The sequence below is a fragment of the Giraffa tippelskirchi genome, chromosome 10 (assembly GCF_054371585.1).
Source record: "Giraffa tippelskirchi isolate mGirTip1 chromosome 10, T2T-mGirTip1v1.2.pri, whole genome shotgun sequence".
In the NCBI taxonomy this organism is placed as follows: domain Eukaryota; kingdom Metazoa; phylum Chordata; class Mammalia; order Artiodactyla; family Giraffidae; genus Giraffa; species Giraffa tippelskirchi.
The window spans coordinates 158,930,959-158,953,582 of record NC_137284.1 but is presented as its reverse complement, the minus strand read 5'-3'; the positions used below and the strand labels follow the sequence as shown (position 1 = coordinate 158,953,582).

The 22,624-nt window shown below is 52.2% G+C and overlaps 1 protein-coding gene across 3 annotated transcripts in view; it reads right to left on the bottom strand.

Moving 5' to 3' along the window:
• Positions 1 to 22,624, bottom strand: part of DPP6 (dipeptidyl peptidase like 6) — a 774,296-nt gene that overhangs the window by 24,713 nt on the left and 726,959 nt on the right. For all 3 annotated transcript variants that reach the window (XM_081537115.1, XM_081537116.1, XM_081537117.1), the window contains one exon: positions 8,026 to 8,073. In XM_081537115.1, the coding sequence (XP_081393241.1) occupies positions 8,026 to 8,073 (48 nt within the window). The remainder of the gene's footprint in view (positions 1 to 8,025; positions 8,074 to 22,624) is intronic.

Genomic DNA, 22,624 nt, shown 5'->3' with positions numbered 1-22,624 from the left:
TTTTGGGGGGAATTGACATCATGTCTGTCAAGGCAAGTGGTTTCCAAACAGAGTGGCCACAATGACACACTGGAACAGAGGACAGGAGCTGGAGGTGACTTTTGCCACTTAGTCCAGGAAAGGAGGATGGACTGGGCTTTCTTGCCTTAGCTGTAGGTGGCCTGGCTCTGGAGACCTTCATTCGAGGTGGCTGCGTGGCCGTGTGAGTCCCGGTGCAGGGGGACCGGCCTGTCTCCCTCCAGGTCAGAGAGGTGCCCACACCCTTACCTGCACCTCAGGGGCTGCTCTGAGACCCTTACATTGCACCAGCTCACGAAGGCCTTGGCAGTGACCCCTGTCCCTGCAAAAGCCCCCTTCTTCCATCCCCTGCAGAACTGGCCCTCCCCTCGACTTCTCCATCTGACACGTGACTTCTTTCCTCCCCCTCCCCACAACCCTACCTGGGGACAACTTGTGGTTCATTCGAGAGGAAGTTTTATCTCCAAGGGGCTTGATCTTTGGGTAGACAAGTCACTTGGAAATGGGTGTGAACCTTTTAAAGAAGAACCTAATCTCACAAGCGTGCTGATAACTGCTTTTAAGAACAGGCCAGGCAGGTGAGCCAGCACTTGGGACCCCCAGCACTCAGTGTTCTGTCTGTGGGGCCACGGGGACCACTCTGAGCAGGACCTCCACACTTCCTTGGGGGCAGAGGCGACCGAAGGTTCCCAGGGCTGGTGACAAGCCAAGAAACAAGACAGAAGGTGCTTCACGAGTTTGCCGAGCACATATTTGGATATTTAGCTTTGGTGACAAGGTGAGGGGAGAAATGGTGAGACTACCTCTCAAATACATGGAGCTTTAAAAACTGTGAAGTTGGACCCCACCACCCGGCAGGCAAGAAGTCCGGTCCTCTGTAGAAAGTGAGAGAGGAAAGGTGTGTCCACAAGGGCTGTGTTGACACACGGAGGTCCAAACAGTGCGTGTGTGCATGCTTAGTCGCTCAGTCGCATCCAACTCTTTGTGACCCTATGGACTGTAGCCCGCCAGGCTCCTCTGTCCATGGGATTCTCCAGGCAAGAATAGTGGAGTGGGTTGCCATTTCCTCCTCCAGATGATCTTCCTGACCCAGGGGTCAAACCCACATCTCTGAGGTCTCCTGCACTGGCAGGTGGGTTCTTTACCACTAGCACCGCCTGTGAAGCCTGGAAGTCCTGGCAGACCTGACCTCAGCTCGGAGACCTGGAGACCCAGCCCGGAGGGGGCACCCTCCCGACCTTGCAGTCTTGCAGACACACGAGGGATGGGACGCCTGACCCCAGTGTGGCGTGATCGCCCCACGGTCCGCTCGTGCTCCTAACAGAGCAGAGAGCAGTTGTTTTCCCTGAGTCCGCACAGCCCTGGCCCTTTAACACAGCGTCCCAGGCACACAGGGGAGCCCGTTTATGAGCTATTAACTACTTCCTCTCCACGCTCTCCCCACACTCTCAGGGCAGGAAGAGCGGGCGGGAGCCCCACCAGACGACGGAACTATTATTTCCCACATTCTCTGCTGCCTCTGAGCCTTTGCACTTGCTGTTCTGTGTTCTGGCTCCTCCCCACCATCAGGTCAAAGGTCACCTCCTCCAAAAGAAGCCCTCACCATCAATCTCAGGTCCCCCTCCAGGTCCACGCTACACCAGCTCTCAGAGACTCGGTCACTGGCCTGGCTGCCCCATCCCATGCTGGGCATCGGGGCTCAGTCCCATCCCGGGGACAAAACATACCAGTTTCCAGTAACAAGAGTCGACCTGCCTGTGGAAATATGACTCACGCCCGGGACATGATGCATCTTCACAGTAGCCGAGCCTGGGTTTTTGCCCAAGTCTTTCTTTCTTCTCCCACATGGAAAGGACTGAGTGGTCCCCCTGGGGGTTTCCGAAACCCCATGGGGCTCTGAGGATCCTGGTGTTCAGACCTCTTGCTGGTAAGAGTCGAAGCAATCAAGGCTTATTAACCCCTGCTTCTCACACCAAGCAAAACAAAACAAAAGCACATTTTAATCCAACTGATTTAAAAGTTGACAGTGCTTGAAGGGCTAATGAACACCCAAGTTACTATTTAATTTTGGGAATTGAGGAAATTCACTGTTGTTGTTCAGTCACTCTGTTGTGTCGGACTCTTTGCAACCCCATGGATTACAGCATGTCAGGCTTCTCTGTCCATCACTATCTCCCAGAGTTTGCTCAAACTCATGTCCATGGAGTCGGTGATGCCATCCAACCATCTCATCCTCTGTCGTCCCCTTCCCCTCCTGCCTTCAATCTTTCCCAGCATCAGGGTCAGCTCTTCACATCAGGTGGCCAAAGTATTGGAGCTTCAGCGTCAGTCCTTCTAGTGAATATTCAGGGTTGATTTCATTTAAAATTGACTGGTTTGATCTTCTTGCTGTCCATGGAACTCCAAGAGTCTTCTCCAGCACCACAGTTTGAAAGCATCAGTTCTTTGGCACTCAGCCTTCTTTGCGGTCCCACTCTCCCATCCATACGTGACTAGTGGAAAAACCATAGCTTTGACGATACGGACCTTTGTTGGCAAAGTGATGTCTCTGCTTTTTAATATGCTATCTAGGTTTGTCACAGCTTTTTTCCCAAGGAACAAGCGTCTTCTAATTTCACTGATGCTACCCAAACCCAAGCTTATGGTAGGAGCCAGAGCACAGACCTCACAGGGTCTTCTAGAAGCCTCAGCCCTCCAGCCTGTGATCTGGACCTCTGTGTCTGCTCAAGAGAAGCCCGGGGGGAGGCAGCTAAGGGGTTCAGTGGGGTGGGACCATGGGTCAGACCAGAGAAGCCCGGGGGGAGGCAGCTAAGGGGTTCAGTGGGGGTGGGACCGTGGGTCAGACCGGAGGGATGGAGACGCACGAGGGTGGGGGCTCAGCGGGAACACAGAAGGAGTGTCCTTGGGGACGGGTTCTTTGCCGTCAGAGAAACAGCTCCGAGCTCCCACTTCCTGGGGCTGGATGGAGCTCCGGGGGGTGGGGTGGGGCAACCTGGATGGGCAAACAGCGCCAGGCAGGAGACCTGGAGCAGCCGCTCAAGGCTGGCTGTCACCTTCTCTCCACGCGTCTGCATGGGGATTCGACACTGCAGACACCAGCTAAGCTTGAAGGAGCTTTGTGCTCAGGCTGACGTGCAGCCTACAAGCGAGGCTCGTGTGGAGCTGAGGAGCACGCAGACTTGCCACCAAAACACAGAGCTTCTGGTTGGTTCCAGGACCTGGGAGCCGTGGCTTCGCGAGGGGGAGCCCTGGGTGCTCTAACTGCACACAGCGTTCTGCCGGCACACGGCCTCGGCAGACCGCGTGTGAATAGCTAGTCCCTCTGTACAAAATCCCACCCTTCACAGAAAGGCACCACGGCAACAGACTATTAAATTTAGTTAAATATTAGATTTCTCATTTAATGATTACCCACACAACTGGTTTTATCAGCAGAGAGCTGGCTGTCCCACCAGGGAGCTGAGTTAAGCCATTTTATTTGTTCCCATAATTGCATTCAAAGAGGGCAGGGGCTTGGTGGAGGAAATAAGAAAAGATGGGCTTGTTCCCCAAGGAGTCTCTTTTGACGTGGGGGCCGTGGGGAACTGCCGTCAGGAGCAGACAAATGGCCGCGCCTTAATTAAATGTGAGCCCCTCTAATATTTGACGGAATTAGCTATTATCAGATCTGGACACGGTGAGCCTGCAGGAAGCCGGATGGCTCACGAGGGCTGCCTCCCAGCTGGGCCCCTGTGTGCAGGCGCTGTGTGGCCGTGGCTGTTCCGAGACCCAGGTGGCTCAGGTCTGTGGTGGAACTGCCCCTTAGCTGCATTTGGGGGCCTGAGCGTCAAATGGAAGCCAGTGAGCTGCTGGGCTGGTGGAGAGAAGCACCGCCCACCCTGTCTTGGGGTTGCTGCTGGCATGGAGGGCACTTGGTCTGGGCAGCGCCACCCCGTCACCGGGGTCTGGGCACCTGCCTGGATTCCAGGCCCCCTGCAGCCCGGGCCTTCCCTGGTGTGTGTCAGGCCGCTGTCCCCATAGCGTCAGTGAGCACGGCATCGCAGAAGCGGCCTGCCCCCCGGGGATGTGCGGCTCAAGCCCAGTGCGGTACGGACGCCATCCTAAAGGTGGTCACACGGTTTGGGGGTCACTGTTCTGTTTGCCATGTCTGTTTCTCTCCAGTCGGATTATAAGCAACCTGGAGGCATGATGATGGAGTGTGTTTACAGTACTGGCACCAGTGAGGGGCCACGTGTGGCCCCCACCCAGGCAACTCCATTCTCGCTCAGGAAGCGGTAGCGGTGGACACGGAGCCTCCAACCCACCGCCCTCCAGAGTCCTGCGGACGACCTTGGGCTTGACGGGGCCAGGCGTACTCGTGCTGACCCCTCCTTCATCTCCCGGCCGGTCGTCCTGGCTCCTGATATGCCTGATGGCACAGCTGCCGCCCCTGCGTGCTCACTCGGAGGAAGGTGGGGAGGGCGGGCCGGTCACCAGGCAGAGGACCAAGAGAGTAAGTGGACTGGCACCAGACAGCCGCTGGCTGGGACAGTCTCAAACGAGAGCTGCTGTGACCCCACCCGCCATGCGAGCTGGTTTTGCTTCTTTGTAAAGAGCCGACTGAAGGGAGCGGAGGGAGAGACGCTGGCCAGGATCTTGGGGAGGAGCGGCGCCGGGCAGCCCAGGAACGCGAGTCCGGGAGCAGCGGTCACGACGCCATGGGCGCCGTTGGGGGCAGACCACGGTGGACCCGCCTGCAGGCGCTCTGGACCCAGGCTGGGCTGTGTTGGGGGGACCAGGGAGCTGGTGGTCCTCTGCACCTGGATCACACCCCCTCCCCGAGCTCACACCCCTCACGCTCCCCTCAAAGCGTCTATTTACACGGCTGTGTCGCCTCCGCCACCCTAGTGCCTGAGCGGCCCGAACACCCAGCACCTAACGAGTACACCTCGGCCCCGACCACAATTACGCTCTTCAGGAAACAGCTTCTAAATAATTCAGTCATATCTGTGACGCCGCATGCTCTGTTTGTAAAGAAGATTTTCTAGAGGGAGAGAAATCAGATAGTCCCAGGGTGGCCCTGGGGTCAAGGGGCAGAGGAGGGGGAAGGCGAAGAATTCCGAACAGTAATTTCAAGTTCCAGAGCGCGGCAGGAATCCGGGAAATGGCTGCTGCCTTCAGAGACGGATGGGACCTTCCAGGGCCCTGCCTGACATGGCCCCTCTGCCTGGGGCTGTCGCATAGTGCAGGCCACAGGCTGGTTGTCCAGGCTCCCCACAGCGTCTCCAAAGGCCAATCCCCAGGGCCTGCTCGCCCTTGGGCTGCTGGGCTGCAGGCAGGTGGCCCCCACGCCCCGTCTCCCATCTGCACGCCAGTCGGAACTGCCTTCTAGACGAGTGGGGTGGCCCTGGCTCTGCTTGGGGCTCAAACACCAGCAGGGACTCAATGCTGCGTCAGGTTAACCGGGGCGGTTTCTGGAGGGACCGCTGGGGAGGCTGTGGTTGTGAGCAGGTCACTCAGGTGACAGCAGAACAAAGGCCTCAGCCCCTGGCAACCGAAGCAAGCCCCAAGGTCACGACCTTGTGCTTGGGCTCACATGAACCAAGGTCTGGCCCGGCCAGGCTGTGTGACCTCGGGTAAGCTGCTGCGAGGCGGGTGCCCAGGACTGTCCTGGAAGCCGTAGGCAGGCCAGCCCTTGATATTAGCTGGTCACTCGATCATGTAAAAAATGGTGAGCGTGGTGCCAACGGGGATTAGGCATTTGGGGTACAGTTCAAGGGCTCAGTCCTGCTGACTGCAGAACCCTCCCCCAGAATCTCCCCCCTTCTCAGAGCTCCCTCCCCAGCTGCACACCGAGGCTGAGCGGGGTTCACTGCAGGGCAGGGATCTCTGGAGCAGGGAGAGGACGAGGCTGTGGTCACCCAGCCAGCTTGGAGGCCGGGGTGTGCGGGGGGGCGGCCTGCCTGCCCTGGCCTGTCTCGGGGCGGATGCAGGACAGAGCCACTGGGCCTGAGTAGCCCCCCAGCCATGCTGGCCACAAGGCTGTGGTGGTCAGTGCTGTGCTTCGAGGTGGGGGCCGGGCTGTGCCCCTGCTGCCTGCTGGAGGTGGGACCAGCGCTCTCCGGCTGGGCGCACGTCAGGTGTGCCCCTCTGCCTCGGGTTTCCTTATCGATTCTGGGGTAACGGGAGCGCCTGCCTCCCGGGTGGCTGGGGGAGAGGATGGGATAAAACACAGAGAATCTGCAGCAGTGGCTCCGGCTTGCGGCTGGCTCTGTGACACCGGCCCAGGTCACTGTCACCATCACCTAAACTCCTAAGGTCTCTGGGCCCCAGACCCGCCCTGGTTCTGGAAGATGGTTACAGTGCAGCCTTGGGCAGGGCAGGCATATTGTGTGGGCTTCGGTAGAGGCGCCAGGAGGCTTTGATGGGCCCCCCAAGCACCTCGCCTGAGTCTCCGGCCGGGAGTGACTCGGGAAGCAGGGCATCAGCCCTACCCCTGCCTGGGGGCAGCCCACCCAGTTCAACAGACAGACCCAAACCCGGGGGCACTGTGTTCTGTGCCGACGCAGCGAGGGACAAGACTGGTCGGGAGGCTCTGGAGCCGACCTGAGACCCGTCAGGAGTTAGTTCAGTTCAGTTCAGATGCTCAGTCATGTCCGACTGTTTGCGACCCCATGGACTGCAGCACGCCAGGCTTCCCTGTCCATCACCAGCTCCTGGAGCCTGCTCAAATTCATGTCCATTGAGTCAGTGATGCCATCCAACCATCTCGTCCTCTGTTGTCCCCTTCTCCTGCCCTCAATCCTTCCCAGCATCAGGGTCTTTTCAAATGAGTCAGGAGTTAAACACCCAGGAAAACCCACGCCCCAGACTCCCCACCGCGGTGCCTGGAGGCTGGACTCCACGCTCCAGCTCTGATGCGCTATTGGGAGCCTCTGCCTCTGGGTCTTATCTTCCAGACCGGCCCCCAGCTCTTCCTGTGGTGTCAGCGTCTGGCGCGGAGCACGCTAACGAATATATATAAGGAATGGACTCTGTATCCATCCCCTCTCACATCCGCTTTCTGGCTTTTTTTCTTTGCATTTAAATGACTTAATTATATGCTTTTGATTTCATTATTGATCTTTGATTCTGGATTTCTGTCTAAATGTGCTGCTGGCCATCTCCTTTTCGAAACTTTCCCCCTAACCAGCTCTCCCTGGTGCCTGAAACCCTGCCATCGAGAGAGCAGCAGTCCCTTGCCGAGAGAATTAAAGGAACTGCCGTGAGTTGGCGCTGTATGAGGGAGGGTGCTGAGCAGGGTCCCACCAGGGCTGCTGCAACAGGGGTGCTGGCACCCAGGAAGGGGGGCAGATCGGGGAGAATGGAGGCTCAGACTCCTGAGGGATTAGGGCAGAGGAAGGCCGAGACAGGGAGCAACCAAGACATCGAGGGCTCCTTACTTCTGAGCTCTCCCGCCTGTCTGCCTGCACCCACTGTTTCCACCTTTTCGTGTGAACATACATGTGCACATGTCACCCCAAGCTGTGTGGGTCCTTGAGAGTCTCTGGAAAGCTCCACCCCTGCAGTGGCCTGGACGTGAAGACCCCTGTGGCAGGGAGGTGCTCTCAGACCCACAGAGGCAGATGGGCTGGAGGCGTCCATGGAGCCTTGGCCTGTGGTGGGGGGCTCTCAGAGCCAGGAGGGCTCGGCAGGCCCGGTTGGAGAGCCCGGCACTGGAGGTGCATGTCCATGCAGCCCAGGGCTCCACCTCGGGCGGGGCTCTGCCTAGGGGGTCACAGATAAGGCTGGCTCACCCCAGGCGGCCTCCAGGCCTCAGACCTGTGGGCCTGCGGGCCCTCACTGGCTGGGAGATCTTCACGTCCATCACATCTAACCAGTACTGGGGACGCGGGTTCATCTGGAGCTGCTAGGACATGACCATCACGGTCTCCAAACAGAAACTGCGCCTGGATCATCTCTTAAAGCCTTTCCGCTTCCCCCTCACACATCGCAGGGAGATTTAAGACAAGACCAAAGAGCACTTACTTTTCTTATCGGTCGTGTTGTGCACGGTCACCGTGGGGACCCCAGGACCTGCAGTGGGGAGAGAGACAAGGAGGCCGTGAGTTTAGCTGAGAACGAAAGAGAACCAAGCCTTGGTTACCACGCGCTCGTCGGGGCTCTGGGCGCCTGGCTCCATGGAGGGGTCATCAGTGTGGACGGCAGAGGCCAGGTCCCTGGGGGTTAAGGGCACATCTTCCTAAGTTTGTGTCTGTGTCAGTTACAAGGAACCCAAGTAGAAGTGCATGATTTTAGGTGGTCATAACGACATAAATCATCGACGCTCTTAGAACCTCACTGTGACCCTCTAGGCCGTCCTACGGGGTCTTCCCTGAGTTCTGGTCGATCTGCAGCCTCTGTCCTGAGTCCCCCGTCGAGGCCACCGTGCTGGCTCCTCCCGGGGAGGCCCTCCCCTCGCCGTCCCCTGTAGTGCCTGGTAACACTTCTAGGGTGATACAATCACTGTGCAGGTGTTCAGCCCTGTTTCCGTGCTCCCTGAGGCAGCTTCCAGCTCTTAGATTGTCCCACAGCTGCAGGCCTGGAGCGAGGAGGGGGCCTGGCCAGCTGTGGGTCGTCTGTAGGCCAACTGTGTTACCCTCTTTAGCAAAAGGAGAGTCCGGTAAGAGAAAACAGCTTCCAAACTTTCTTTTTAGATATTCTGAAGGCATACTGAGAGGCAGGCGTGGATTTTTCCAGCCTCATCTCTGCACCTTCTCTGCACTCCTGTTTCACTGCGGGGTAGTGTGGTGGTGGGGGGCCTTCCCGCGGGATGTGAAGGATGCCAGGCTTGTTCCCCAGCCCCACCCCAGCCTACTGTCCTCTCTGCCTGAAGTCTCTCCTCCCAGACACAGGCTCTGTCTTCATGAAGTCTCTGCTCACACACCTCCTCCAACCCTCCCCACCAATGCAAGAGAAACTCCCATCCCCCACCCGGCCCTCCGCCCGGCCCCCCTTCCCGTCTTCTTTACAGAGCGCTGCCTCCTGCCATGACATCAGGACCCCAGAGTATGAATTTTCAGCATATGTGTCCACTGTCCATTTCAATTGCACTAGAACAGAAGCCCTAGAATTTATATGAAATTCTGAAACTTGGTCTTATTTACTGCCATTATCTCCACCATCTAGAATGGTGTTTGGAACATAGTCGGGGCTTGATCACATATCCGTGGATTGAACGCTGAGCAAAGGACCCCAGACCACACAGGAAGGAGCCGGGGAGGCTGCCCCTCGGCCCTGGTGGTCTGGGGAGATGGCAGGGAGAGAGGGCGTGAAGGCAGGTGGGAGGCAGTGGGCAGAGAGGGATGGCTGTGTCCTGGGGGCTGGCGGGTGGGGGCTGGCGTTCCTCTGCCTCAGTCAGGGGACTCAGGGATGCTCGGAGCTCATGGGGAGGCCGCATCTAAGCTGGGAGTTCACATTATTTGGGCAGCTTCCCCGGGATCACCGTCAGAACTCCCTGCCCACTTCCAAGGGGCCTGGTGACAAGGGGCTGAGTCCCCAGCCTGGGACTGGACCCAGACACTGTCCAAAGCCCAGGAGGTCCGGGGCCTCGTCTGGCCCACCGGGTGCCCCTCCCCCATTTCCCCATAGGTAGGACTGCGCAGATATAAATGCAGGTTATCCAGTTAGACTTGAATTCCAGATAAACAATATGTATTTTCAGTATAAATATGTCCCAGGCAGTATTAGGATTTATGACTAAAAATGCATTTGTTGTTTACCTGAAATCAAGTGGTACTGGGTGTCCTGCCTTTTTATCTGCTGAACCAGGCACCTTTGACCCAGGGTGGGGAGGGAGCAGCAGGGTTGTGAGACTGCATTTAGCCTAAAGGGACGGCGCTCACTGAAGGGGGGCTAAGCGCTGGCGGTGGGTTTAAATTATTGAGTCAAACTAAGTTTTCTGGCTGGAAGATCCGTTTCCCCACAAGGCGCGCGTGTGGAAGAACAGAGCAGTTCCTGGGAGACAAGCTGCGTGTCCTTCCTCCGCACATTGTGGGGCGAGTAAACTTGCAAACAGAGCACATCCTCCATTCATATTAATAATGTAAACAGTGATCATTTATTTAGTGCCTACCATGTCAAAGGCACGCTGCTAGGTGTTCGTATGAATAATTCCTAGTCCTCCCAGCGGCTCTACAAAGCAGGGGCTTCCAACCGTATTTTAAAGATGAGAAAACACAGGCTTGGAGAGCTTTAAGTCTTCTGTCCCAGCAGTGCAGAGGGAAGGTTGCTGAGCCTGGATGGGGCCCTTCTTATTCTCAAATGCATGAACTTGATGCGTGCGTGCGTGCTAAGTTCCTTCAGGCATGTCTGACTCTGTGCGACCCCGTGGACTGTAGGCCGCCAGACTCCTCTGTCCCTGGGATTCCCCAGGCAAGAATACTGGAGTGCGTTGCCATGCCCTCCTCCAGGGGATCTTCCCGACCTGGGGATCGAGCCCGAGTCTCTATGTCTCCTGCACTGGCAGGCGGGCTCTTTACCGCTGACCCCCGGGGAAGCCCAGTAACCTGGGTACACATTTCAAAAAAAATCCAAACACCAAGGAAAGGATAAAGTGACAGGTGAAACGTCCTCACCCCACCTTCCAGAAGCAACCTAAATGATTCTCAAAGGTCCTAAAATGTTTTCTGCATGTTGGGCTTCCCTGGTGGCTCAGCTGGTGAAGAATCTGCCTGCAATGCGGGAGACCTGGGTTCAATCCCTGTGATGGGAAGATCTCCTGGAGAAGGGAAAGGCCACCCACTCCAGTATTCTCTGTGTGTAGGTGGTCAAATTCACAAATAAGCAATTATTTCAAACATAAAAATAAAAAAACCATAAAAACCTTTCATGTAAATATGCAGCTTTACCAAGTCTTTAAGTTATGCCACATTGCCTCACTTTTTATTGCCTCACTTTTTATTGCCTCACTTTTTAAAGATAAAACTTAACACACAGATTTGAGGTCACCTGTGTCCCCTAATCTCAGTCTGCTCCCTTCTAAGAGGTTGACTTACCTTGGAGTTAGCGTTTATCATTTCCATGCATATTTAAAAGATATTATTGCCACATGACAGGTGTTAATAAAACAATACATATCATGTGGCAAAAATATGGTTTTTCTAGTAGTCACACATGGATGTGAGAGCTGGACCATAATGAAGGCTGAGAGCCAAAGAACTGATGATCTCAAACTGTGGTGTTAGAGAAGACTCTTGAGAGTCCCCTGGACTGCAAGAAGATCCAACCAGTCCATCCTAAAGGAAATCAGTCCTGAATATTCATTGGAAGGACTGATGCTGAAGCTGAAGCTCCAATACTTTGGCCACATGATGCGAAGAAATGACTCATTGGAAAAGACCCTGATGCTGGGAAAGATTGAAGGCGGGAGGAGAAGGGGACGACAGAGGATGAGATGGTTGGACGGCATCACCGACTCAACAGACATGGGTCTGAGCAAACTCCAGGAGTTGGTGATGGACAGGGAAGCCTAGCATGCTGCAGTCCATGGGGTCACAAAGAGTCGGACATGACTGAGCGACTGAACAACAAAACTGTGTTAATAATAATACATATGCCACACGGGGTGTAACACAGCACACCTCAGTGGTTCGAACTGCCTTGATATCTAGCTTGACAACAGCAGGACGACGAAGCCCGACGCCCAGCAGGTGAGTGGGCACAGCCACCTGGGAGGACAACTCAGCCACAGTGTGCAACCTGACGACGCCCGACCCGCGACCAGAGGGTCCCACCAGTGCGCCCCGTCTCAGAGCGGGCCCTGCGCACGGACCCACGGAGGCATGGAGACGGCCCTTAACCGCCACTGCATCTGAGCAACAGCTGCTGGGCTAGCCGTGGGCAGGGGAGGGGACGGTGTGACCGCAGTCTGTCCACCCAGTGGAGGCCGCAGCGTGCAGGAGATGAGCAGAGGACACCTGTGCACACGGGCGAGTCTGGAAAATGCTTCCCCTACATTCGAACGAGTTACACCCCGAGGGCACGTCCGTAAGTCTAGTTTGTTTGTAAGTCCAACAAAGTTAGCCGGCACAATTGGCTACATAATTCTGCACTGCAACAGGTTTATAATTCTTTTCACACAAATAATACATAAACACACACACACAAAATAAAGAAAACACTTTAAATCTCACAGGACAGTACCTTGAAAAGCACAGCAGTCCAGCACAACAGCCGGCACTCAGGGGCTGGCATCCGCGAACAGGCAGGAAGAGTGACTGACTGGGGGGTGGGGGTGGGAGACGGTGGAGCCGAAGGATGGTCAGCGACGGGAGACGGAGGGCCAGCTGCAGGGTCTCTCACGCCCGAGGCTGATGGATGCACGTTCGCATCTTTGAAAGTTCGCAGCTTGAAGGTTCGTATGTAGGGGACTTACTGCACCATGTTACATGAAAACATCAGGCTGCAGAATGGTAGATGCTGCAATACCACGATGACAGAAATGATTTCCACAAGAGGTAAGCCTTCATTTTAAACAGGTCTACAGGATTCTGTTATGTGGACACATCATATTTCTTTGGTCTACTCCCTACTGATGGATATTCACACTGTTTCTTTGGTTTTTTTTTTGTTTTTTTGTTGTTGTTGCTAAAAACGCTGTCACAGAAATCCTCTAACATGTGTCTTCACACACAGGTAAGACTGGGCTGGTTAAGCTCATTAATGGCATTGCAACTGCTGTGTTAAAAAGGCCGTACAGTCAGTTTTCACTAAATAGGCTCGTGGTTTCAAACACAAACCCTCAAATCTCGGTGCTTTAATACAGGAGGAGTTCAAGCCTGACGGCTGTGATGCCCTGGGGAACTGGTCAGCTGCGGCCGTGCTGGCCCCCCTCCGGGATCCAGGCTGAGAGGGCAGCTTTCATCTGGAAGCTACGAACACACGGCCACAGGAAACCAGAGGGAGCTGCAGAAAAAGGCCCGGGGCCTAGTTCACGCGCACTCTGGTGCCCTCGACGATGGAGCTGGAAAACCTCTCCAGAGGAGGGGCCGTGAGTCACACGTGATGGGAGGGTGAACAGCAGGGCGTTACCACACTGAGCAGAGACCAGGAAGCCAGCCCACATGGTCTCGTCAGCCTGTGGCTAAAGGCGGACGGAGGTCTACGCTATAAGTTAAAAAAGGTACGTGTGGGTTTTTTTGTTTTGTTTGCTTTTACCATCCTTACAGGCACGTATTTATCTTGGTGTTGCTTTGATCTACCTTCTTCAAATCTTGAGTGGGTTGATGCCGGACAACTGCCTGTGCAATTCATGTGTGTGGACTGCAAACTGCCTGTCTCATGCGTGGCCCACTTCAATCACATTGCTGTTGCGTTCATGTTATTTAGTAATTAGGCGTTTTCTAGGAATATTCATAGCAGCTTTATTTGTTACAGATAGATACTATAAACAATACAGACATCTACCAGCAAGGTGAATGAACTGGGACAATGTTACAGGGCAGTTACACCAGATGCAAACAAACGAGCTCGCTGATTTCCACTTTTAAAAACCATAACTGCGCCTATCAAGTTCCCACTACTACACACACACACACACACAACACAACTGCTCCTACCAAGTTCCCACTACTCCCCAGACACACACACACGAATCTTCAGGCCAGGGATCTGAGTCATCCCAGAGCCTGTTCTGAACCTGGGAGTCAATGTCGTGAACAAAACATTTGCTGAGTGCATTAGCAGCTCATGAAGGACGACTTCCTAAGCATATACTTGGCTGTCGTGTATCAGCAAATTTAAACGCAGCCAAAGAAGGACCCCTAAGACCGCCTTCCGGGTCCTGTGTTTCATTCTGGTCATGGTTTCCTTCCTGATACTCAGCAAACCCTCTGCCCTCAACCCTTTTCTCTAAGCACCAAGGGTAGCTATCTCTACTTACAGGATCTGAGAGCCCCATCACAACCAAGTCATCTTTCCTGTTATTTTAATATAGAATATTTTTTAGAATGGGCTTCCCAGGTAGCGCAGTAGTAAAGAATCTGCCTGCCAATGCAGGAGATGCAAGAGACCTGGGTTTGACCCCTGGATTGGAAGATCCCCTGGAGGAGGAAATGGCAACCCACTCCAGTATTCTTGCCTGGAGAACCCTATGGACAGGGGAGCCTGCTACAGTCCATGGCGTCACAGAGAGCTGGACATGACTGAGTATACATGTCAGGTCACGTTCTTCAGAATAGCCAAACAGGACAATACAAATAAAAACTACATCTAAAGTGAAAGTCGCTCAGTCATGTCCGACTCTTTCTGACCCCATGGACTATACAATCCATGGAAATCTCCAGGCCAGAATACTGGAGTGGGTAGCCTTTCCCTTCTTCAGGGGATCTTCCCAACCCAAGGATCAAACCCAGGTCTCCAGCATTGCAGGCGGATTCCTTACCAGCTGAGCCACAAGGGAAGCCCAAGGATATTGGAGTGGGTAGCCTATCCCTTCTCCAGCAGATCTTCCCCATCCAGGAATCAAACCGGGGTCTCCTGCATTGTGGGCGGACACCAAAGTTAAAAAGCAGCCTGTACGTATAACTTAAACAGATTAATTATAACCCAATCCCGTCCAACTCCCCAGACCTCCTTGGGCGGCCCCGCCCCCCGGGTCCATGGGCGTCGTGGTCGAGGTGCTGGGTCCTCCTCCTCTCGTGCCATCCCGCACGCTCCTCTGGCCCAGGTGGCCTCAACCCACTGCTCTGTGTGAATTTTAAGATCACCCATCGTTTTGAGATTTCTATGATGCTTGGGCTCCTGAAAATTGGCAGATAATTTAGGAAAACACTTAAACTCACAAGAAATGGAGAAAAAAACAGGAGATTCCCAATTTGGAGTGAGATATTTGGGCTTTGTGATCCTTTGACCAGACCTGGGTTAGTGTTGCCGAGGATTTCTGTAAGAAGAGAAGCAACATGCTAAACCCAGAAGGCCCCCACACATGAGCTCGCGGAGCTTGCAACACTTCAAGGGCAGCCTGCTAAACTCATTTTAAACAGTTAAGGACACGCTTACTAAACAGCCTTCGGAGGGGCTTCACCACCGAAGCTTTGAGTCGGTTTTCCTTACTGTTCTTCCTCTTCTTCCAAGCGATCTCACTCGCATCCAACCAACAGCCAACATTTACCTGATTAAATGTGTTGTTTTGAACAGCAGGAAGCTTTCACGTGTTCGTCACTGCTGCCTGCAATCCCTCCCTTCCGCCTGTCTCTGCACAGACTACTGTGGCCCAAATCTCTCTAGATGGTCAGAATCCGACAGCACTCTGTTTAACTGCCATCCTTCCAACACCTCCTATTTGCAGTTTCTTCTTTCTTTGCATGTGATTCAACCCAACAAACGTATACTGAGACTCTACCACGTTCAGGGAGCAGGGCCAGGTACCGGGGATAGGGGCAGAAGAAGACAGAAGTATTTGCCACCAGGAGCTCAGAGGCTAGCGGAGGAAGGCAGCCAGGCACAGAAGCAGTCCCCGTTCCGAGGTCTGCACACGGCCCCAGAAGTCAGGACGTGTTCCCCAGTCCTGTCTGGTTCAGCTCGGCCACCAGCTACTTGTGGTTCCAGCCAAGCGGTGTTTCTCACCTGGGTCCCAACTGTGGAATACGGGCTGGCTAAGGTCTATTCTTAATAAGAGGAACAGCAAAAACGATGACACCACCACTCGGGTGCCTGTCAGGTGCGGGGCTGGGTGCTGCCTCACCTCACTGGCTCCGGGAGGCCGGGGCAGCCTGTCTGCACAGACGTTAGGATGCTGTGATCGACTGTGGCCTCCCCATGAGATACAAACACGGACCCTGGGGAGGGGAGATGCTCCACACCTGTGCCCGGAAGGAGGCGCTGTTCTCAGCCTGACGCGGAGGGCGGGGAGGGGCGGGGGGGGACAGTGGAGAAGCAGGACCACCGTCTGCTCCCTCTTAGCGTCCCTTCCGTGTCACCCCTTTCGGCTAGGCCTAGGACACGGGACACGCTTTGAAATGAGAGCAGATAATCGTGTCCCACTGTAAATGCCTCTGTCAATCAGGTCATTTACTAAACACCTGATTCCCCATGTGTTCACCTATGGACACACTCACGCACACACACTGAGACTCACGTGAGCAGGCACCTGTGAACACACATGTGCAGTCACAAAAATATTTATTAATATTATGAGTCTGTTTGCCCCTTCCTGAGATTTCTTACGTCCTTGGTAGGTTAAGTGTGTCTCAGCTGCTGCCGCTTTGCTCAAACTGAAATTACACAAAAACAGTTCTGTTTGCTCAGCCTTTGCTTACAAAGACACAACTGCCATAAGAACAACATTTGGTCTTTTAAAAACTCTGGGTAGCGACAGAGACCATTTTGGCTCAAGTTAAAAAAAATCTCAGTTCCAAGTTTATATTGTTTCTGAGTGGGAAAATAACCACACTGAAGCAAGAAAATTCACAACCAGCCCATAAGGTAGTTCTGGTCAATAAAGATCCTGCTGCCAGACGGGGAGAAATTCAAATTATAAACGGAAAAGCTTTGAAGTACATCACAGACTTGCAAACAGACAATACTTATTTTTTTCTCAGTTTCCAGTCCCATTCATTTCAGAACATGAGTTTATACCTGCTTGACTGGATGGAGACATGCAACAATTACAGATGAGAATAAAGTAATGAAAAATGATACAGGCCGGAAAAGAATAAAATCGTCAGACTAAAAGGAAACCACAGAGACAGTGCTTGTCCTCATTGCTCTCATCTGTGCCTCAGAGGAATTTGTGTGATGGATAATTCCCACCAGAAGCTAAACTCATGGTATATGAACAACAGAGACTCAGGCAGACTGGTGATCACCACCTGAATATCTCTTGAGCACGGATGAATGGTTCAAAGGCCAGCGGCCAGCCGGGTGAGTGCAGGAAGGCTCCGGCCAGCACAGAAGATGGGCCCTGCTGGGCGCAGCATCCGGATCTCTTTATTTGCCAGTTCATGAATTATGTATGCTTGAAGCACAAGGTTTATACGTTGAGATGATATTATCAGACTAATAAGCAGGGGGCTAGCCAAGCTTCACAGAACTACTGCAGAGAATGAAAATGTTTGTTTCCAAAGACGTGACTTCCTCACCCACACTGCAGATGGATACTGTTGTGTTTGACTTCGATACCTTGTTACAGCTGACATTGAGCATGGGATTTGGGGATTCCCCTGCCATGCCTCACAGCACTGAGTTTTGCTGCAATCCAGGCTCATGGGGCCACTTGAAAGTGACCATACATCCCATGCAGCAGGGTAAGGAGCATCCCTCAGAGGGCTTCACGGAAACCAGGGGTGGTTTCACCTGCTCACAAATAGTGGTGAAAAGTGTCACATTAGCTTTTCACAGTCACATGTGACCTCTTGCTCGAGAAATTACATGTCACATTTCAGGCACATGACAGGCATGTTTAGTAGGAGAAACCATCCCAGTAATAAAATGGGAGGGGCCTCTGTATGCTCCCCAAAGTCAGCCAGTATCTTTGGGAAATCGATCCACAGAAGTGTGAGGTTTTAGGAACTATCTGCCTTTTGTTGTCGTTCAGTTGCTCAGTCATGTCCAACTCTTTGCAGCCCCATGGACTGCAGCACTCCAGCCTTCCCTGTACTTCACCATCTTCTGGAGTTTGCTCAAACTCATTCATGTCCACTGAGTCGGTAATGCCATCCAACCATCTCATCCTCTGTCGTCCCCTTCTCCTCCCGCCCTTAATCTTTCCCAGCATCAGGGTCTTTTCCAATGAGTCAGCTCTTCACATCAGGCGGCCAAAGTATTGGAGATTCAGCTTCAGCATCAGTCCTTCCAATGAATATTCAGGGCTGATTCCCTTCAGGATGGACTGGTCAGATCTCCTTGCAGTCCAAGGGACTCTCAAGAGTCTTCTCCAGCACCACAGTTCAAAACCATCAATTCTTCGGTGCTCAGCTTTCTTTATAGTCCAACTCTCACATCCATACATGACTACTGGAAAAACCATAGCTTTGACTATATGTACCTTTGTTGGCAAAGTAATGTCTTTGCTTTTTAACAGGCTGTCTAGGTTTGTCATAGCTTTTCTTCCAAGGAGCAAGCATCTTTTAATTTCTTGGCTGCAGTCACCATCTGCAATGATTTTGGAGCCCAAGAAAATAAAATCTTTCACTGTTTCCATTGTTTCCCCATCTATATGCCATGTAGTGATGGGACTGGATGTCATGATCTTAGTTTTTTTGAATGTTGAGTTTTAAGCCAACTTTTTCACTCTCCTTTTTCACTTTCATCAAGAGGCTCTTTAGTTCCTCTTCGCTTTCTGCCATAAGGGTGGTGTCATCTGCATATCTGAGGGTATTGATATTTCTCCCAGCAATCTTGATTCCAGCTTGTGCTTCACCCAGCCTGGTATTTTGCATGATGTACTCTGCATATAAGTTAAATAAGCACGGTGACAATATACAGCCTTGATGTACTCCTTTTCCAATTTGGAACCAGTCTGTTGTTCCATGTTCAGTTCTAATTGTTGCTTCTTGACCTGCATACAGATTTTTCAGGAGGCAGGTCAGGTGGTCTGGTATTCTCATCTCTTTAAGAATTTCCCACAGTTAGTTGTGATCCACACAAAGGTTTTATTGTAGTCAATGAAGCAGATGTTTTTATGGAATTTTCTTGCTTTTTCTATGAAAAATTTTCCAACGGATGTTGGCAAATTGATCTCTGGTTCCTCTGCCTTTTCTAAATCCAGCTTGAACATCTGAAAGTTCTTGGTTCATGTACTGTTGAAGCCTTGCTTGTATAATTTTGAGCATGACCTTGCTAGCATGTGAAATGAGTACAATCGTGCAGTAGTTTGAACATTCTTTGGCATTGCCTTGGGATTGAAATGAAAACTGACCTTTTCCAGTCCTGTGGCCACTGCTGAGTTTTCCAAATTTGCTGGCATATTGAATACAGCATTTTAACAGCATCATCTTTTAGGATTTGAAATAGCTCAACTGAAATTCCATCACCTCCACTAGCTTTGTTTGTAGTGATGTTTTCTAAGGCCTGTTTGACTTAGCACTCCAGGATGTCTGGCTTTAGCTGAGTGATCACACCATCGTGGTTATCTGGGTCGTTAAGATCTTTTTTGTATAGTTATTCTGTGTATTCTTGCCACCTCTTCTTAATATCTTCTGCTTCTGTTATGCCTAAACCATTTCTGTCCTTTATTGTACCCATCTTTGCATGAAATGTTCCCTTGATATCTCTAATTTTCTTGAAAAAATCTCTAGTCTTTCCCATTCTATTGTTTTCCTCTATTTCTTTGCATTGTTCTCCTAGGAAGGCTTTCTCATCTCTCCTTGCTATTCTTTGGAACTCTGCACTCAGATGGGTACATCTTTCCTTTTTGCCTTTGCCTTTCACTTCTCTTCTGCCTGTGAGCTATAGCAGAACTTTTATGCCCCATATGCATCACCCTGGGTGAAGTTTTTAGATGTTTAGCATAATTCACAGAATACAAAGTATGAATGTGAAGGAAGGAGCTTAGTTTGATCAGTTTTGTGAAGTTAGGCAAACTACAAGAGAAATAGTGAAACTGGCTGTTGCATTCATCCCTGTGCGTGTTCGAGCTGGATCTGGACCAGGGCGGGGTCAAGGCTCTTATGAGCACACTTCCCACAGCTCCTGCATTGTCCTGTCTCTCACACTTGTGATAATACTTCTTATTTTCTGCTGGTATTGTGATCTGATAGTTCTGGGATGAATTTCAACCAATGTGATTAAGTTCTGATTGGAGCTCTAATGATACGTTCATGTCTTATCTTTCCAACTATTTGTGGAGCTTAGGAACCCATTTTATACAACTCTGTATCCCACAAAGGAAAATGTATAGTGTCTTATTCAGAGTAAGTGGTCAATGGGTATTTGCTGAATAAATGAAGGACAAAGTATTCATGGACAGGATGTATGCCTTGGGAAACTGTGAGGTCCAGAGGCTGTGGCCTGTTCTCTTGAACAACCTCAAAGTTGCCAATTACCTTTTTTAGGTGTTAGCTCTGGTTTTTAAAAAGTGCAAAAGATCACCTAGAGCTAAATTATGTAAGAAAGGTATTTTAAGTTTGATGATTACAATAACTGTCAACAATCAAGTCTATTATTAAGGGAAGAACTACAGACCCCTTGGGAGTCTGGTCCAAGAAGGTCGTACTGCAAGGAACACCCTAAACCCTTCTGAGCAGTACCCTCTTGTCAGAAGAAGTTGTGCAGCCTCCTGAGAAGGACGATCTTTGTTTGGCTGCGCACGTCCCAGAACGCAAAGAAAGGAGACTTCTATCATAATCCCAGCGAGGACAGGCTACGCTTTAAGTCTTCTTGTTTTTTGAACTCGATCAAGTCTTGACTCAGACTGGAGGACTCTGGCTGGTGGGACTCTTGACGCATCCCTCGGTGTGCCTGCTTCTGCCCCCCGCTGGCCCCCGGCCTGTGTCGCCTCCCCTCGCCCCCATGGTCAGTGCCCTGAACGTGAGCAGGAGTGACTCGCCAAACGCGGCGTGTGCATCCCGGGGGCAGGGGCCTCAGTTCTTGGTGCAGGATCTGTGAGGTGGGGGTGCCACCTGACTGTGGGGTATCGGGGCCCCTGACACTTGGCGGATACAGAGCTGCCTGCTCTTCCTTTTGGACTCAAGATGGAGAATAAGCAGATCGGTTCTTTCAAAGGGAAGTAAACCCACACTCGCCTCACACTGATTCCTCAGCAGGTCTCCTCAACCGCACCCGCTTAAGCATCTCCCACCACCTCCCATTGCCATGGTAACACTTTCAGCGCTGCCCTCCTCACCTCCGCCCAAGGATTCCCACACAGTTTTGACCTTGGCACTCTTCTGATTAATACCCTCGAGTCGCTCTCCAATCCCCACGTGACAAAGTTGAAACCCTTGGCACGAAATCAAAGACCTGTTCAGACAATCTCTTATCACCCAACACACACCTCCCAACGCCTTGTCCTTTAGAAGAGAAGCTGTGTTGTTTCACATCTCTGTGCCTGCTCACCCCCCTCCCCCGATGCCCTGCCCACCTCGTCTCCTCTAATCTCCGCATTGCCTGCAAGGCTCAGTTCCAGCGTCTTCTCTGTGATGCTTCCTCTGACTATTCTGGCTTTGGAGGTATTAGTGTGATAACAATAATAAGAATAGCAACAATGTCATAATTACACCATGATCACCACATCAGGCATTGTTCTAAGTGTTTTACATGCAGTGACTCCTTTAGTCTTTAAAATAATCCTGTGAAGTAGGCACTATATTCCCATTTCACAGACGAGTAACTGAGGTACAGAATTGCCTGTGGTATTGCCAGGACCGACAGCAGGCACAGTCCATCCATGTGGCTGCTCATGTATATATATTTCTTAGTTATAAAGGGCAGTGAACCTCAGCGTTCATCTTAGCAGCAACACTGGCTAGCTGAGTGGAGTTATGCAGGTTACCTTTATTAGCTGGCCCTTGGCATCTTCCTCTTAAAGAGTTGTTCTGGAACCAAACGGTGATACAAACAAAAAGCCTAAAATATGTTACGTGCCTCATATATAGGGGATTCCCAAGTGGCGCTAATGGTAAAGAGTCTGCCTGCAATGCAGGAGAGTTAAGAGACATGGGTTCGATCCCTGGGTTGGGAAGATCCCCTGGAGGAGGGCATGGCAACGCACTCCAGTATTCTTGCCTGGAGAATTCCGTGGACAGAGGAGCCTGGTGGGCTACAGTCCATGGGGTCGCAGAGTCGGACAGGACTGAGCAACTGACACTTGACTTCATCCAGGTTCCAGGCTCCACAAATGATGACCCTTTCTCCTATTAACAGATCAGATTTTACCTCTTAGCCCTGGACATCACCATCCCATGTTTGCAGCATAGACAGGGGTTAGTTAAGAGCGGAGACTCAAGTCTTGTTGGAGCTCTCCCACCTACAGACAGGCAAACATAGCTTCTGAAGGTCCAGACCCCAGCCCAGACCATCCACACCCACTTCAGCCAGTCCTGAAGGCCACCTGGACTGTTATTGCACCCATAAAGTCAAGTCCTTTTTCCACAGGTATGTTCAGTGATAACCTTTGGTCATTTGAGCCTATTTTTTGCTCAGTTTGGAAACTTCACAGCCGTCATTCACTGACCACAACACACACTGCTGCTGCCCGTCATCAGAAGCCCGAGTGCAGGCAGCCCACCCCCAGCGGAGGTGCTTGACAAGCCGGTTCCCCTCCATGTTCCTTTGCCCCCTTGGCCAGCTGGTAATTTTGCAGACACTGGGCTACTTGAGGGCAGCCTTTGCCTTGCTCACGTCTGCATGCCCAGCAATCAGCCCAAGTCTGGCACTTCAGTTCAGTTCAGTCGCTCAGTCGTGTCCGACTCTCTGCGACCCCATGAATTGCAGCACGCCAGGCCTCCCTGTCCATCACCAACTCCCGGAGTCCACCCAAACCCATGTTCATCGAGTCGGTGATGCCATCCAACCATCTCATCCTCTGTCGTCCCCTTCTCCTCCCGCCCCCAATCCTACCCAGCATTAGGGTCTTTTCCAATGAGTCAACTCTTCGCATGAGGTGGCCAAAGTATTGGAGCTTCAGCTTCAACATCAGACCTTCCAA